An 18,685-nucleotide genomic window follows, 5' to 3' on the forward strand; every position below is an offset into this window, starting at 1 on the left:
GGCCATTACCTTCAAGTATGTGCAACTAGTCTGAACTGTCCTTGGAAATGAGTACTTAAGATGTCATTTATAATAGAGAGTAATTTTTTATGAGCTGTGTTCTGAGGGTTCACAATGGATTCACAGCCTTTTCATTTCAGTTACTACTTCATTTCAGTCCTAATCAACAATGGCATGGACTTCATTCAGTAATAAGTGTCTAAACTACAAGCAAACACTCATATGACTGCATTAATTAGTCGTACTGATGATGAGACTGACTATCTTACTTTGGGAAATCTGGCTCAGTAGATGAAGTTTTCAAATGGAACTTCAGGTCTAATGTGAGACCAAGTTTGCATAATTGTCCCCCAAGTCTCTCCCTTATTTAGGACAGCAAGATATATTTCTGTTTTTCTGTAAATCAAGAAAGAAGCTGATGAGACTCACACCCTAAGGAGGCAGGAAAATTAAAGATTTGTGTTTGAAAAGGAAAACAAACAAACAAACAAGCAAATTTCAACTTGTGCTATGGTGCAGCATTGTTGCCTAGTATAGATGCTTTCTCTGCATTTTCAAAAATAAATTCTGGTCAGCAAATTCTTGCTCTGCAGTTAAGGCAATGAAATACACTTTGCACAGCTGTATGTGTACTTTCTGCTGTGGGGTAACTGATTAGAAATCTCCCCATGCTGCAGCACATGGCACATGAAGTTATCTGAGTTTTCACAGGCTTGACTCAGCAGGATTTGGAGCAGGAAACCTCCCAGTTCTCATGCATTAGAGAATGTTTGTGCTTTAATAGCTAGTAGCTGCACATCTGCTATTTAAATTCAAATCTAGGTTATTCCACTTAACCGAGGATTACACTTTAATCTTCTAGGGACACAGATTGACCCTTTCCAAAGGTGAAGTGGGCCATTTTGCTTTACAAAAAATAACTGTATATTTATTGTACATTTGCAATGTATTGCAAATACTTGCCTGTCCTCTGCAAGAGAACTCAGCAATGGAAAAAATCTTGATTTTTTTTTTTATGAGATTGATGGATGTAAAGAGTAATTGATCTCTAGCATGACATTTTACACGCCATAAATCTCCAGGAATGTGAAAAGTTTGAGGTCCTGAAACTTTTATACATCTCATTTGGTGTAAAACTGTAAAATGTAGCAGTCAGCGTCACTACTGCAGCACTACAACTTCATAAAGCTCCTTCTCATGCCACAAATGCCCTCTGTTGCTGATAGCTTTTCCCCATCTGTTTGCCACAGACAGAAGAGGGGTGGAACGTTTCCTGTACCATGGGGAGTGCAGAGACCATTGTCCTCCAGGCCACTTCCACTTGGAGCACACCTGTGTGCCGTGCCCTGGCCGCTGCGAGGTGTGCCTGAACTCCAGCCACTGCACAAGCTGTTCCAGAGGCTACTACCTTGCTCAAAACGTGTGTGAGAAGCACAGCTGTAGAGAAGGTAAGTGTCCTTCAGTAGGAGATAACAAGCACTCCATTGAAATTATTACAGAAATCTGCTTAAGCATATTAAAAAATGTTTTGAAACACACACCTGACTCTGAGGTCCTCAAGTACCAGCTCTGATCCTCTTCTAGTATCGTGTTATTGTAAAATAAGAGTGTTTTCCTCAAATTGAGTGGGTTATGCAAAAACAAATGAGAAAACAAATTTCCATGGGTTTTTCTCCTTTTCTGATTTGAATCAAGTTTATTCCAGGAACCTTGCTGACTGGTTCCAAATGTTGCATTATCTAGAATTAAACTGATGATTTGCAAAACACAGGTGAAGTGGAAGATCCTGACTCTGAAGACTGCATAATGTGTTCAGATGGATGCCAGAGCTGCAGACAGGGTAAATAATCCCTTCATCAGCCTTATTGTTACTCTAAAGTAGTGACAATTTAGTTCCCCTCACTCTTGTCATCATCTTAAGTGCATGCTGCTGAGCAGCTACTTACTGGTGCAGGTGGTTTCTCAACAAGTAAATTATATTCCATACTATATTTATTTTTGAAATAAATTTCTAAAATTTATATTCAGCATAAAGAAGAATAATTTTCTAATAATTTAGCTATTAAAATTTGCAGAACTTTTATTTTTTCCTGTTTGAATGCCATACTCAGACTGAAAGACTTATTGACTTTAGAAAGCTATTGAACTATTATCAGACTCAGAATTTTCTATGCCTCAAAACAGATTGCCACCCTATCCTTTTTCTTCAAGAATATAGACATAAGGACAATCTTTTAATTTCATTCAAGAGCAAGATATTGCAATAACAATGCTGCTGCCCTAAAAATTTCCTTGTATACATTTCAACGATGGTACAGGCTAATTCATCCATGTGCAGCTTATTTGGTGTTCCTGTGAAACAGAAAAGAAAGAAAATGCGCTGAGTTGAAAATGCAACCAGCAGTGTTAAATAAAAAGAGGGGTTTGGGATTCAGGTGGAATCCCAGCTTGCCATGTGGCTGTTGCAGCTGCCCTACAGTTCCAGGGGGTTCTCCTCCTACCTGAATATCCAGAGAAAGTGAGACTGTTTGTAAGGAGTCAGCAAGTGCAGAGGGTGCAATCACGGGTGAACGCTTATAGTCCCGTGGAGGTCTGCTAGAAGGATGTGGAACTCCCCTGCAGGCAAGCACAGACTCTGCTTTGTCATGTTCCAGCAGTGAAAACCTTGGATGCAAAAATATGCCCTTTCCATAAAAACTGTATCGCTCACATTCAGAGCTACCATCCATTTTCTGGATTTGAGTTACCAGTTCTGAAAAACTTAGCACAGTAGTGGCATGTCATTGTCTGCAACAAACTCTAAACCACAACTGTCTGTGCAGCTCTTCTTCTGGCTGCACTAACTGGCACACCTAACTTACCATAAGGATTTTCATCACATAATTCCTTCTTTCTGCCGGTTGTCCAATCTAGTGTGTGATACCATAACACATTTCCTGTGATGCTGGTGACCAGCCATTCCCTGTGAATTCAGCCAAGCCTAAGGATTTCCTCTGTTACTACAACTGCCCCGTCCAAATTGTTGAATGAAGAGATGGTTTTAACATGAATGCAACTACACTGTGTTCTCCTTTTGTATGGTGTGTTTTCCAGATTCATGGGAGCTGCCTGCTTGGCAGAGCGGAGGAGAAGTGAAGGGAGAGTTTATGTTTCAATACCTATCTTTATTGGTGCTATCAGATGTCACTTCCCCATGCTAATATTTTCTGTGATTTTTACAGTGATCGTGACTTCAAATTACTTGTTTTTCTTCCAAATCAGTGTAGTGGCAATCAGTGTTTTGAATTGGGTAGATATTTAATATGTATGAATAGATGAATAGCAACTTTTTAAAAAATATAATTATTTCAAGTTATTCAGAGGAAGATTTTCTTTATTATGAACTCAATAGGTGTGCATAAGGAGACTGAAGGGCTGTTCATGGTCAGCTGGCATACAGAAAAAGGGGCTGTACTCTTTCGCCTTTTTCCTGGGAGGGTCACTGATCTCCTAAGTATTAATCATCCATAACATTACATACTTTCAACTTCTTGGACTCAAAGTTCTGATTTAAAAGAGGGCTTTTAAGAGCTTAAACAGTCAGTACAATGGCTGCAGGTAAAAAAGAGACTGAATTAATTTTCACTGCTATATAAAGTCAGAAGTATTAAGATGCCAGAATTTATTTACAGGCCTTCTATTAAGGAAAGCCTTTGGTGCTCATGATGCATATATTACTGACAATCAGAGGTTGGTTTGCTGTTCTACCTGGAAAAGAAGAACAGTAGTGGTCTGAAAGCACAGTCACAAGCAGATTTTCCAAACTGTAATGTGTTCTTGAAATAAATAAGAACCTGTCAGCTTTAACTTAAAATAAGTCAGGTAGCTATGGTAGATACCTATATCTATCTACATTGTATGGCAAATATTTGCTTGTATTTTCACTCCTAACATTCAGCGAGTTTTCAGGCATATCAACAACTTCATTCATAGTTAAGTACAGTAATGACTTTCTCATGTCTAATCAGAAAGCTGATGTATTTAGAAACTTTCATAAAAAACATGAAAAGCAAAATTTTTCATGCCTGTCTCCTACAAGAAGTTTATATTTTGCAAACTCTAGAGAAATTACACTGCCATAAAAATAACTTAAAATACTTAAATTTCAAGGTGAGAAAATAAGGAATGTGCTACATTTAGTTTCACAGTTTCATAGTCATTCTACAGGCTCCATTTTAAAGCTAAGTGGATGCTGCATGGTCTTGCAGTCTCTTTTTCCTATCTTCCCTTTAACACAACAGAATAATTTATTCTAGGAACTGTAGAGAAGGTGTGGGAAAAGTTCAATGCTATGAAAATTTCAGGTAAAACTGCAATGGGTAAAAAAGGTAGTAATCATAGCAATTGGTATAAAAATTTACATAGTTCACATACTGAAAAGTAGTTGTTCACACACAACTGCAAATACATTTTGTGCATATTTATGGATCCTCAGCTGACTGAAGACCATTCTCTTGTAGAAAATCATTCAGCACCTGCTTCTTCTAAATGCTTTAAGATCCTTCAATATAAAGTCTAAGACGTAAAAATAATTAACTTCTTCAGTTTATACTGAGCACAGGGTCACTTACAGAAGCTTTATTCCATTTAAATTCTAAACATTCTAACCAGCAAAATGCAAAGCATTCTCTTACTGTCTACAAATTACAAAGATTATTATATTTTTCTTTTTCGTTGTAGACAGAACTCCATTTTTTTTGGAGGAATATATATTCATATTAAGGTAACTGAACTGCCTGTTTTCCTACTGGCTTGAAAGTGTTTTGCTCAAAACCTCATTTTCACAAGGCACAAATGATAGATAAAACCACCAGCTGCAGCCCCTGGCATTGTTGTTCTGCTTTGCGCAGACAGGAAAATTAATAATATTTGCTTTCTTCTGGCCTGATGCCATATGCCAGCAGAATAGAGCAAGTCTGCATGGGCAGTCTCTTTCTTTGATCAGTAGTGACACTACATCCAGATTAAGACAGAGGTATCATACTTTTGTAATTGTTGCATGCTTTTCATCCCACATCAGGCATTTCAGAGAAGAAAGTAAAACCCACACAGTAAGTAACACTGCAGGTTATTCCTCACCAGGAGGAATACTAAAGTGTGAGGATACTAAAGTAGATAATGTTTGTTTGTAAGACCTCCTGGAATCTTCAAGGAATGTAGTCAAATCTGTTTGGTTTCCTCCAAGTTTGGAGTGGGGTTTTTTTTAAGGCATCAGTGTGGCAATATATCTTCATTGTATCAACACTGAAAGTCTAAGAGCAGAGATAAGAACTGAGGGAGAAACTAAATCAATGACAGGTAAGTCTATGTAGTTAAAATACAAATTATGCCTTCTTTTAAATTCAGTTAATTATCTTCTTTCTGTTTCACTTCATTAATTCAGAGGCCACTAATATTTTAGGATGTAAAGAATCTTTAGTGCTCACAGGTACCATTCTGCCTGCAGACACTAAGTCCTGGATGTGCTGATAGGAGCTTTGCCTTAGAAAGCACTAACCTCCAGAAAATCTACAGCTTTGTGTCCAAACAATGGCTGTGCACATCGGGGTTCACCTCCTCTCTCTGTCCTGCCCTCAGGCTCTGGGGTGCACTGGGCTCTGTGGGTGCCACAGGAGCACAGTCGTCATCCTCATGCACAACTCCTCACGAGACCTGACAGGCACAAGACTCTAGCACAGGCACAAGCCAAGGCTTAAGGGTGACCTCAGTACCTATGTTTAAATTCTTAAGAACTTCAAATAGATCCCTATTTCGGTGAAAGCAAATATTGGACAGACCAAATGTCCAAGAAAGTGTGCTCGATACATCACAAGTCCACACAGCCAAGATTATCTTTATGATACCTTATGTCTTTGGTACCTCAGCTCCTATAACCCAGTTTTGGACATGCTGAGTTTACTTTTCAGAGCAGCAATGAATGGCTGCTCCCTCTGATGCAGAAAGATGGGAATTGCAGCTCTTCATTACCTTTGGCCATCAGGTTTTGATTAAATTTTAATGTCTTTTTTCTGGTGGGTGCCAGTAAACATCATGAAGTCTACAAAATTAAGTCCAGTTTCCTCAACAAAAGCAGCTTTAGGAAGACAAAATTCTGCTGCAGAAAATATTAAGGAAGAGGATTTTCTCTATGCCATTGCAGCATTTACTTTCCACCTCTCAATGCAAGTTCACTTAGATACCTAGATAACTGCAGGATAGCATTCATATTTTCTCAACACTTTTAAAACCATAATGAATTTCAGACACCTTCTTCAAAGCTAAACTTTCCTTTTTAGAAAGCCTGTGGCTGTAAGCCGACACTCAGAACAAGAGAAAAAAATAAGGTAAAACTGTAGATTCTGAGCCACTTATAGTAATTATTCAAAGAGAACTTCAGAGTCAATAAAATGCAAAAACATAAAAGTCTTGGCTCCTAGTTCTTATGTTTAAAATACATGTGGACTAAAGTGTTTTCTGAAACAAGTTTAGCTCTCTCTCTAATCATACAATTTGCATATGCCCTTTTGCACTTAGACAATGAACAGAGACCAAATTTGGCTACCTTTGAAAGTGATAAGTGACAAAATTCTCTGATACGCCTTATCTACTGGATTGCATATGTACATTTCACAAGCAGAAATTGCCACACCAGTGACTAATAATGCTGAGCAAATAGACACACCCAGCTCACTGAGCAGGTGAACATTTGCAGCACATGGACCTCTCGCGGATAACTCATAGGAACCAGTGGAGGAAGGTCTTCCTCTCAGAAGTGTATCCTCTCAATTTCCACTGCCAATCCTCCTGACAGTTTGCTCCCAAGGAGTTACACGTTCCTGAGCCAGCTCTTGATCACTTCTGGGCTCTCTTCCACTCACCTCACCCAACCTGTGAAAGTAAAACATCTTATGTTATGAATAGTTCTTATGGATTCCTACAGAATATCTCATCTCCATGCAGCAAAATACAATATATCCCAACTCTTGATCCATCCAAATTTCCACAGTGAACACCATGACACGGCTTTGCAACATTTGCACTAGGACTGTTTTCAAAGGCTAACACTGACAGTAAAGTACTCCTCAGTTGGGTGCAGAGTGAAAAGTGTTCAGCAAAGTTATAAAACTTTGCTCTTTCAAAGATATCTTACAAAAGAAATTGAGAAAACCCAAGAAGCCATGTCCCCGAGAATAAAGGCCTGCCAAAGAGGCATTTAGGCCCAAGTGTGGCATTTAGCCTCTTTGATCTAGCAAGGTAAATTCTGAGACACTCTCAAAGGTCATCCAGAACCTAACTATTTAATTTGGTTGAGGTTACAAGATCTATGTGAAAAACCTAAAGTTATAAAGGCTGAAAGTGAGAATAAATAATACACAAATTATCAACAAGATCCATTATACAGCGTGGAATAGAGGAATATAGAGTTTATAAAGCTGAGGGAGTCAGAAGAAAAATATTTGGAGAAGATTTAAGGAAGTGTGAGGCAGCTGAAAGAGCAGCACTGTCCACAGACTCAGACTTACAGATACAGATTTATCATTACATGATAAAAGAGTGAAAACTCCTCTGGTTCCCATAGCAACCTAAGAAAAAGAAAGGAAAACTTCATTTCTTCAATCCATCCCTGATGATGAATAGACTTTGGCTTTCAAGACAAAATTATCATAAGGATCTCAGAGTAAATCTTCCACAAAAGATTAGTCTTGCAGAAGGGGTTTAAGATTTTCAGATAGTAAGACTTTTTTCTACAAGCTTCTGTGCTGATAATGTGCAATCTGTGCAGAAACAAATGCCCAACAAGTTTTGGAACCGTTCTCTGATTTTCAGTCCTGACATTTCAGGGTAAGCAGAACATTACATTGGAGCATGCTGTCTTCCCCAGAGCGTAGGTAAAAGAGAATTTCCTTCCACACTGAAGATACAAGGTGCACTGAAAAAACTTTCTTTCTTTGATTTTTTTCTTTTTCTGAGAAAGAAAAAACTATTTCCTGTGTAAAATCTGGGCTTGGGAAAAGTCACTGGAAAATCTCAAGATATGAGACCAAACCTTGAATTCTGCAAGTACAGAATATTCCAGATTTTAGTTTAAAGTTCTCCATAGAAATAAGAGCATGGAAGAAAACTACTCAGATCAGACCAGAAATTCACCTAGCTCAGAAGCCACTGACCAAACATACTTCTAAAATTATATATACAAACAAAGCATGTATTTTTTACTCCTTCAACAACTTGCAGTTCAGAAGCTTCATGAATCAAAACAGTCAAGAAATGTTAATTGCTGAATCTTTCTGCTGGAATTACTGAAGAAAATATACATTAAAACAAATATAATCTAAACCATCTGCAGACCAGATCTTCTTTTCAGGGAAGTTTGCTGCCTCCTTGGGGCCAAAATCAGGAACCTCACCAAAAAAATGAAGGGGTTAATAGAGCCTTCAAAAGACTGCTTACTATTGCTCTCACAGGAGTGTCAGTGATATTTCAACAAGAAGCTCAAGGTTAATGAAAAGAGATTTCAGGGCACTGGAAACATCAAGTGCCAGACCCTATGCTTTGGCCACAACAACCCCGTGCAGCTGAGAGAGCTGGAATTGTTTAGCCTGGAGAAAAGGATACTCAGGGGGAACTTCTGAACTCTCTACAACTGCGTGTAAGGGCGTTGTAGCCAGGTGTAGGTCAGCCTCTGCTCTCAGCCATTTAGTAGCAGGATGAGGAGATGTGGCTCTTTTCTGCACGTGGGGAGGTTTAGATTGGATACTAGGAAGAATTTCATCACAGAAACTGTGGTTACACCTAACGGACAGGGAGGTGGTAGAATCACTATCCCTAGAAGTGTTTGTGGAAAGACTGGACATGGCATCTAGTGTTGACAGGGTGCTTGGTCAAAAGTTGGACTTGCTGATCTCAGAGGTCTTTACCAAACTAATTGATTCCATGATTCCTTGATTCAGAAGGAGAGGTGGCACTCTCTTCAATTATCCCAGAAATGAAGAGCATAGTCTCTAACAAAATTCTTCTGGACAAAACTTCCAGCGCACAGCTGGATAAGCACATCATGGGGTGGGTGAGCAGTTGGCTCATGGGTCAGGCACAAAGGGCAAGACTGGTGGCCTGTCACCAGTGGGGCTCCACAGGGCTCCATTCTTGACCCTGTGCTCTCCAACATTGTCATAAAGGAGCTGGATGCAGGACCAGAAGCGATCCTAAGCAAGTTTGTTGATGATACAAAACTGGGAGGAGCTGTTGAATTAATCAAAGGGAGGTCCTGCAGAGAGACCTCAATGACTGGGCAATGACCAACAGTGTGAAGTTCAGCAAGGGAAAGTTCTGCCCTGGTGCAGCCCCCCTTAAGGACTGTGCAGTTTGGGCACCACAATATTAAAAAGACATTAAGCTATTAGAGAGCATCCAAAGGAGGGCCACACGGATGGTGAAGAATCTGGAGGGGAGGCTTTATGAGGAGCAGCTGAATCCACTTGTTTTATTCAGGCTAAAGAAGAGGACAATGAGGGGAGACATGGCTACAATCTACAGCTTCTTCATGAGGAGAAGAGGAGGGTCAGATATTGAACTCTTCTCTGTGGTGACCAGTAACCAGTGACAGCCCAAGATAACGGGCTGCAGTGGTGTCAGGGAAGGTTTAGGTGTGATATCAGGAAAAGATTCCTCACCCGGAGGTGGTTGGGCCCTGGAACAGGCTCCCCAGGGAAGAGATCAAAGCACCAAGCCTGACAGGGCTCAGGAAGCGCTTGCACAGCACTCTCGGGCACACATGATGTGAGTCTTGGGGATGGTGCTTTGCAGGGCCAGCAGTTGGACTCAATGATCCTTCTGCCTCCCTTCCAACTCAGAATATTCTGTGATTCTGTAATTCTCTTTATAATACAGAATACTTTCACCCAGGTTGTTCTATTTCCTCCCATTCTGCTGCTTCTGGGATATTTTGTTAAAGGTGAAAGAAATAGTGAGTAGAAGATAATAGAAGAAATTTTATAAAAAATGTTCCTAATTTGGGGAGTCACATCCACAATTTTATGAGTTTTAAAATTGTGTGACACTTTCCTGTTCGTTCAACACATTTTTTAAATATAAAAATTAGTCTTCTGGTGGGAAGGTTTACCCAAAAGGTTTGCACTACCACTATCTCTTCCACCATTGCCCCCTCTGCAAATATAGGAACAGTCTTGTCTAGCTCAGGAATTTAAAATTTAAACTGATTAGTATGCTTCCAGAGGCGTCAAAAGTTTTTAACTTACCTTTGCAACAAATAAAGAAATAGGATGAAATTATTGTTTCAGATAAGTTGCAATGTCTTTTTAACAGTTTCATTTGACCCAACCTGAGCCCCTGTGAAGGTTCTGCTTTTCAGATCACCACTTCCTAGGGACTTTGCTCCCTCCAGATACCTGGTACCTAGATTATGCTGAGGACTAAAAAGCCACAAGTTACTGTGAAAATACAGTCCAGGATCTGTGGAAGATTCCATCTCAAAATAAATGTGAACAGAGATTCAGAGACAACAATGTTCTTTTTATGACTGTAACTATTTTAGTGATAGAAACATTAACATAAAATTGCTGTCAAAAAAGTTATTTTTGGCACTCTGGTTTTTACTCTGAAAATTATTTACATAATTTTATATCTTAAATTTCAGATGATCCAAGAATTTGTATAACATGCATTCAAAACTATTACATGTAAGTATAGCTGTATATATATTGCTCTTCACGACTACACATTTTCTGAAGCAAAAATATGCACTTTACTACATAGATCTGTGCTGTGTACGTTGTCTCATGCTTTAAATTGCTTGTGTGAGAAACAGTAAATGGGAAAAAGACTTGGGAAATGTCAGAAGACTAGCTAGTCAGTCAGTATTGGTCAGTCAGACAGTATTGAGACCTGCTAAAACTTATGGACTGGTGGGACCTTCACGTATCAGAATATGGAACAAAAAGTGTCAAAAAGTTAAACAGGGCATATGGACTTGGAACAAATTTGCTTTTAGTGTGTTGTGTCTAGTTCTGGTATGTGAAGTTCATAAGAATTATAAATGTATGGAGTTTATGCAAATGAATTAAAAAATTAATTTAACACTTATATGGAGAGAAAAGAACATTACTGCTTTTCAAAGACAGTATTTATAGATCTCTGAAAAATTGGAAAAGTAAATGTTGACTAAGTTGACTTTATAAGCAAAGGCAGTGGATTATGTTTTTACACGCAATCAGCTCTTTAAAATCATGATATAATATTTTTTAATGAAGCATGTATTTAGGTTTCTGCCTACTTTTGAAAAATAAAATAAAATTAATCATATTTAAGAATCCTAAGATTAGGAAACACGACTTTGCTAGATGAATAAACAACATAACCACAACTACACTTTAAATCCTCATTATAGGAATAGTTTCTGTTCATTATGCTAATCATGCTTTATCATTACCATCCCTAGAAACACACAGAAAGCAAACTCAATGACCTGAAAAATAAACTTACTAACGATGTTCAATTTATCTTACAGGTATGAGCAGCATTGCTATAAATACTGTCCAGAAAACACCTACAGAGATGAAAGTTCTTGGCAGTGCAGAGATTGTCCTAGCACCTGTGACAGCTGTGACAAGGACAGGTGTGACCGGTGCAAGGAAGGCTTCTATCTCTCAGGTAAGCAAAGTGCTAATAATGGCATAATGCACAAGAATATTTTAGACTATTTCTTCTAAAAAATGCTCTCAGTCCAAAGTCTCAAATTCATGAATCTGTTCTATGGGAGACAGTTGGAGGCTCTTTGCAAAATCAGGCATTTGCCTTAATGTAAGGTGGGTAGGTTACCCAGTAGCGTAATTTGGTTCAAAGGGTCTATATACTTAAATTTCAGCTCTTTCAGACACATTTTAAAAATGTATTTGATTCAGACTTTGTGAAAGGAGGGGTTTTTAACTACAGAAAGACCTTTAAATGTTTTCCTACTATTTGCAAGTCCAGTTTTACTTTGACTTTTAAACACTCTAAAAAAAGCTCAGTTAAAACCACTAAATTCCACACCAGAATCACACAAGAGTAGGAATCTCCCAACTTTTTATGGAAGCCATAAATCAGGCAGGTCTGGTTCAGACATGGTGCCAAAAATGAATCACAGGAATTCCTGAGGTTATAGTATTTTCTTGCCCTGGCTGTTGAAAGTGCCCAGCAGTGGCACCTTGCTCTGTGGAAAACTCTGTGATCAAAACCAGGGGTCTATGATTTCTTTAAAATGAAATTAGACAAAACTCAAAAAGACATAAGTGCTACAGCTTCCAGAGGTTTTGATGAGGTATGCAAAACCTTAATCTGGATCAGCTTTAAACCTGAACTTAACTTCATATTCTGCGGAAACTGGAATCCTATAAAATTGCATATGTCTAAAATTTGCAGTATCTAAAAATCTTAGGGGCATCTAGTCTTTAATTTTTTATTGAGACAGTGTAATTGTTAAGAGTCAACCATAAAACTTTTACCCAGGCATGGACTTCCATTAGATTTGTATGCACTAATATTTAGTGCATTGATTAAAGCCAAGTTAGAGGTAAATATAAATGCAGATTGGTTTGAAGTTTGTGGAATTCCTCATATGCAACTGAACTGAATTTAGATTTCATGGTTAAAAAAAGAGTTTTTATAGCTGCAAAATTTTTCATAGGTTCTTACATACTGCTTTTTCTTAAACCGTTTCTGCTGGAGACAGAGGGATGGACTTTGTGCTTCCAGGCTCTGTTTCTGTTGCAGATGGCACCTGTGTGAGTGAGTGTGGAGATGGCTTCTTTGCTGATGGCATCTCTAGAGAGTGTGAGCCCTGCCACAGGAGCTGTGTAACCTGTGCTGGGCACAGCTACAAGGACTGCACTGCGTGCAAAGACAGTTTCCAGCTGTCTCATGGGCAGTGCCTGAACCCAAGAAATTCTCTGCCAGGTGGGAAGTTCTGGAGGGGTAAGTTGAAACAGGTCTCTTAATCTTCTCTCTTTCTCTGAAGGCTACTAATTTAAAATTTAGAAAGACTATAGCAAGATCTTGCAGATTGCTTGAAACTGGACATTTGTCATTTTAAAAGTATACTGACCAAACCCATTGGTTCCACAAAATTCATTCTCCTGCAAATAGTAGAACAGGTCCATATAATGTAGGTGCTTCTTAGCTATCTTATCTGAATAAAGATTAAAAATATAATTAAGAAAAAAAAATTAAAATATAAAAGATGTGTAAGAGATTCAGGTATTGGGAGCTAAAAACCTCTGGGTGCATTGCAGATTAGGTTTTAGACCATCTTTGTGGCTATTTGTTCCCTCCAGAGAAGTCAATATAAATTGGAAGAAATAGAAAATAATATCATGTGTGACTATTTGTGTGTGTAATGTGAAAAAAAAAATCTATCCTCTCTCTTTTTTCCTTTCTCTGTGAAGATCTGCAATGCTTTCTGAGAGACCAAATATGAGCTCTAGGGCTACATTCTGATGTTCTTGTCCTACACTGGCCGTTCCACAACTCTGAGTAATTTAAGTAATTACTTTTTTCTCGGTGGTCTCATCCATAGCATGAGGGAAGCAATTCTCTGTTCCAAAAAAGCTCCCAAAAATCCAAACGGTATTTGGAACAAAAATGCCTTTTTTTAGGGATGTTCAGAGGACCACTGTAATAATTTTAAAAATTATTTTCCTTCCTATCTATCTTCAAATGCAACCTAGTACTGTCACAAATTTCTTATTTAAAAAGTTTTAAATGAAGAGGGCATATATAGACTATTTCCTATGTTTTCACTTGAATCAAACACATCCAAGAATGACAATCCTTAGATCAATATGATCTTGTATTAGAAACTAAAATACCGTAATAAATACTTGCAGAAAAAATTTTGACCATTTCATTTAATTGACTATCCATTGGAGAAATTACGTATTACAGATTATAGGAATAACCTTTCTTCCGTTCAAAAAAATATCAGAGAGACATAAAAATAAGAATATCAATAGAAAGTTTGTCTCCTACTTGCATTTCCTTGCGTTTAATCCACAGAAGCAAGTTTGGGGTTTTTCTCAACTTAAGACTACATATACATCAGTGCCATGAAAAGACCACATCTGTAGTCTGGTCTATCTATTGATTATCTCTTTCTCACACTGTTGAACATGGTGACTTCTTGTCAACTTTTTTCATTTGAGCAGACATCTGATGCAGTTCTACATAAATGAACATTCCTGTCCTGTGAAACTTCTTTCTCTGTCTTGCACACCATTCACTTTTCCTTCCAGTAGCAAAAATACATCTGTCTCAGGGACATTTCAGACTGAAAGGTGCGTCTCACTCAGAGCTGTTCCGGCTTGGACATTAATGACTGCTCCAAAGACACAGGATTCCTGCTGCAGCTGGTGATGGGACCCCAGGGAACACGGCTGGTGGCTGTACAGCTCCTCTTGGACAGCCCTGCAGGGATTCCTTCAGCGTGGCAACTGCTGTAGCATGTAACTACTGGGAAAGTGATGTTAAATTAGGGATGTCCTGAGCCTTTTCCCCCAGGCTTCCACATAGAAGTAGTCTTTGAGGCAAAACATAATGAAGTTGTCACTGTGTTTATTGAAGTTACATCCTTTAGTAACTACATTTATTGACATTTTCTGAAGCTTCCTATTCAGAGACTGTAGTCTCATACAGTTCTCATGAAAATAATTGTCATTGTTTAAAAAGAACGCAACCTGAATTGTTGATTTTTGTTTTGAATATCACTCACTCATTTCTTTTGATGATTTCATTCAAGGGGCAGATGTCAGCTGAGTCCAGATTTGCAACCGTACTGTGTATGCTGGAAATTCTTGTTGCATGCTAAAGGTCCTTAACAAAAAACATAGGATCCAGCAAGGCAGAGAGAAAACACATTTAGCTCTAGCAGTGCATCACACTGCTAAGGCTGCTCCTGGTTAGAGACTGCAGTGCATTTCACACCCTGATAACATTTTAATTTACATGGATCATTTTAAAAGGGAAAAAAGAAAGCAAACTAAGCAACCAAAACCATTCTGTGTTTCACAATTTGTCACAATCCTTTTCTTTCTAATCCTTTTCTTCTTATCTAAATGTTCCTGAATATCAATAAAATTTAGGGAATGCAGTCACTATCATTGTACACACAATTCTGTAGGATTAATACAAGAATGGATAAAACCTATCTCTGCTCCTTGAAATTTATATCAGTGAGTATTCTGGCTCTCATACCTGTACAGAAAACATCCCTGGGTGAAGAACAAATGGTCCCTCTCCAGCTTATTTTAAGTGTACCTTTAGGTCCTCCTTCTCTTCCATTGTGTATTTCAAAGATATACCTAATATATACAGATATATGGAGAAAATAATTTTTCTTTCATACTTGAGGGTAAAACCAAAGCATCCTTCTAAGTCTTTCACCATCTACTGTGGACAAATGTATCTGGGAATCTTTTATCTCACTTTACATTTTTTTTGATGTGTGGTTTTTATGTACTCTTTGATTTTATTCACAGTTACTTTTTCTTACCAAAATACAAGGAGACCTCCACCTCATCTGTTTTCAAATATATTTTCTAAGGGTAGCCTGTCATGCAGCATGGCAGGCATGACTCAAGTTGCTTGTCCAAGCCATAGGGGTTATTAGAATAGTTTCATGATTTTCACCAGCCGTACATGAGCAAGGTTGTGGCTGAGGTTTGGGTTTTGACTTGCATCTTCTCTGGCTGTTCATCAGTATAAGCTTCTTACAGTGCATCTTCCTCAGCATCCTCAACATATTTACCTTACTGCAGCACCATGGTAGAGCTGCCTCTGATCTTCAGTGGCCTGAATTAAAGAATCTGATTTAAAAATACAGGCCAGATGATTTCTAGTCCTACCAGTTTGGGGAATTGAGCTGGGTCTGAGGAGGTTGGGATTAAATAAACAACCTTGCCCTTGCCACGGGAGTGAAGGAAAGAGAGCACCAAATGCATCCCCAGTACATGGCCTGCTCCAGGCTTGCAGGAGGACAACTCAAGTAGGAAGACAGACAAAACTTCCTCATCTAATAGTTTACATCAGCTTTTACGATGTTACTCTTCCATTTACTCTTTTTCTTTAGAAATGTACTAATTCAGAGTTGAGGTATCAGACCTTGAATTGCATGACAAACAATGAAACAATTTCTCTTTGGCCCTTCCAACCACATTGATTCAGTGGGTTCCACTGTGGGTTTAGTGAGTATGTTGACATACCATGGGAACAATGCGACTTTTGGGAAACATTCTGCTGGTTACAAGGCTAACATAGTTTAAAGGGCAGTACATCAGAACCCTCCATGGACAAAACAAGTCAGGGTCTGACTGCCTTTGCAAGTTGAGAGACTAGTCCATTTAGGTTAGAACTAAAATCATTGTGAATGTGGAATACACTTCTATTTTCTATCATGTTCAAGGTTTCACTTCCATTTTTTTTATGCAAGGATAAATTATAGACCATCTCACAATTTTTTATGAGCAAACACTTCAGCATCCAAAACTATTAAAAAATCTATTTAAATTTCTATTTACTTTGCTGGTATATTCTGCTGAGCAAACTGGTATATTCTGCTGAATCCCTGAAAGGTCATATTCAGGTCTGAAATAATGCAACATCATTATGTCTGTTACTCAGGCTTTTAAAATGATAGGGCAAGGCAAAAAAGGGAGAAAGGGAAAAAACTCAACAACTGAACTCTAGGTTTCTAGCATGAAATATCTATATTTCCTCTCATGTACCAGATGATCAATTTGGAAGCCAGGAAACACACTAGATAAACTTAATTTATCAAGGGAGTACATGGCCCCTTTTAACTGGATTAGGTATTTTGCAAGTTATGATGGGGTCTTTGTTTTGCCATGTCACTAAAGGGCAGCACCCTTAAAAACAGTCATTCCTTGGTTTAATATGCTACATTGTAATGAAAACTAAAAGTGGAAAAAAAGAGGTATGCAATGAGATCAATTTCTAATGATGGAATGTGTGTTTCTTTACATGCAGATAAATAGCAGCAGTTTACTGTTATGTGCCATCCCCAATAATAAGAGCAACCTCCCATAAAAACCATTAATCAGCTGTATTTTCCTTTCCTAAATAAAAAGCAAAATAAAATCAGTAAAAATATACTGGTTGTGAGAAAACAATAACTAAGGCTGCAAAGGGACCTTAATGCAGTACTGCCTATATACATATAAAGGTTTCAGAATATGGGAAGGGAAAAGAAAGCAATGGGCTATGCAGAATACAGGAGAGAAATCAGAAGTAGGAGGGAACAGGTAACAGTCTTTAAACATGAGAATGTTTTGCCATTTAAAGTGCAGAATTGCACCATCATGGGAAGAGGCAGAAGCCCTTTTAATCACCATCCAAATGTGAAATTTCAAGTTGCTAGAAGCCAGTAAAAATGATCCATTATCAAATATGTTCTTATGCATGACAGTTTCATATTCTGGTTATTTGTTTGAATGTTTTATTGATACCAATAAATTCTGGTATTTATTTGTAAAATAATGTAGTTTTACAAGACAACTAAATTGATAACTAATGGTTATTGGGGAGTGTCATTTACTTCCCAGCACTCCTATAATTTCTTTAAATTTACAGTTCATGTAAGTCTTCACAATGGGAGAAGTTGAGCATTTTATTACATATGTTAATAATTTTCAATATAAATTACTATATTTATATAATTGCTATTACCTCATGGAGACATGTAAACTGTTTCGGTTTTTTATTCATGGTTGTATTAGTTTTGCAAGAACAGTGCCATGCAAAGAATAAAATCTAACAAACTAAGCCACACTTCAACTGGATCACATTCAAACCATGTATTACTACACAGCACAAAAGCTAGACAGGTCACCTTCTAAAAGGAATACCATACCAGTAAGAAACAGTACTTCATTCTCTTCTGCATCTCTCTCTAGAGTAGCTGTACTATGATCCAGTTACAAAATATATTGTAAATATACAAGTCCTTTCAGAAAATGATATCTAGGAGTTACAAATATTACAAATGTACACAGAGACCTAGTTTGATAGCAACTAAAATACAAGGTTTTAAATCCCTTCTTTACTCGTAGAAAAGCAAGAATACACAGGATTTAAATGGAAGGAAATAAAACATCTTTTGCAGGTTTGAACATTTCCTGATTGCACTACCTGGCCTAATATCCATTTTCTAAAAGAGCAGGGAGAGAGAGAGAGGTGAACATCACAAAGGAAATGAGAAACTAAAAAGAACTCTTATAACACCACTGTGGTTCTGAATGAAATTGAGGAGGGATTATAAATGCTTTTGTATGTCAAGCCATACTTCTTTATATATGGCCATATCTCTGCTCACATGCCTTGGGCTTTGTAGAGGGTTTCAGCTTTTTTTTTTTTTTTTTTTAATAGACTTCACATTTTCCAGAACAAGTGGTGAGCACGTGAAGAGGACCATATTTGTTTTCATATGAACCCATGGTTTTCCCCCTAAATATTTTTGAGAACTTATTTAATTTTTCACTGACAGCAGATTGAAAAAAAAGTTGAGAGTTCAAAGGAACATGACTGAAGAAAAAATTAAAAAAAAAGGAAATATGGGGACATTGTGTTAATTGGAAATAAAATTTCACTCCTTCTTTCCTTA

At 37.9% G+C, this 18,685-nt stretch overlaps 1 protein-coding gene across 1 annotated transcript in view; it reads left to right on the top strand.

The window, feature by feature from the left end:
• The window catches only part of PCSK5 (proprotein convertase subtilisin/kexin type 5), a 222,349-nt gene that overhangs the window by 185,857 nt on the left and 17,807 nt on the right, over window positions 1-18,685 (top strand). Inside the window, exons 23-27 of the mRNA XM_074533214.1 lie at window positions 1,251-1,448; window positions 1,772-1,840; window positions 10,673-10,715; window positions 11,543-11,685; window positions 12,787-12,987. Coding sequence (XP_074389315.1) covers window positions 1,251-1,448; window positions 1,772-1,840; window positions 10,673-10,715; window positions 11,543-11,685; window positions 12,787-12,987 — 654 coding nt within the window. The remainder of the gene's footprint in view (window positions 1-1,250; window positions 1,449-1,771; window positions 1,841-10,672; window positions 10,716-11,542; window positions 11,686-12,786; window positions 12,988-18,685) is intronic.

Source organism: Zonotrichia albicollis, chromosome Z (genome assembly GCF_047830755.1).
Source record: "Zonotrichia albicollis isolate bZonAlb1 chromosome Z, bZonAlb1.hap1, whole genome shotgun sequence".
Taxonomy (NCBI): Eukaryota; Metazoa; Chordata; class Aves; order Passeriformes; family Passerellidae; genus Zonotrichia; species Zonotrichia albicollis.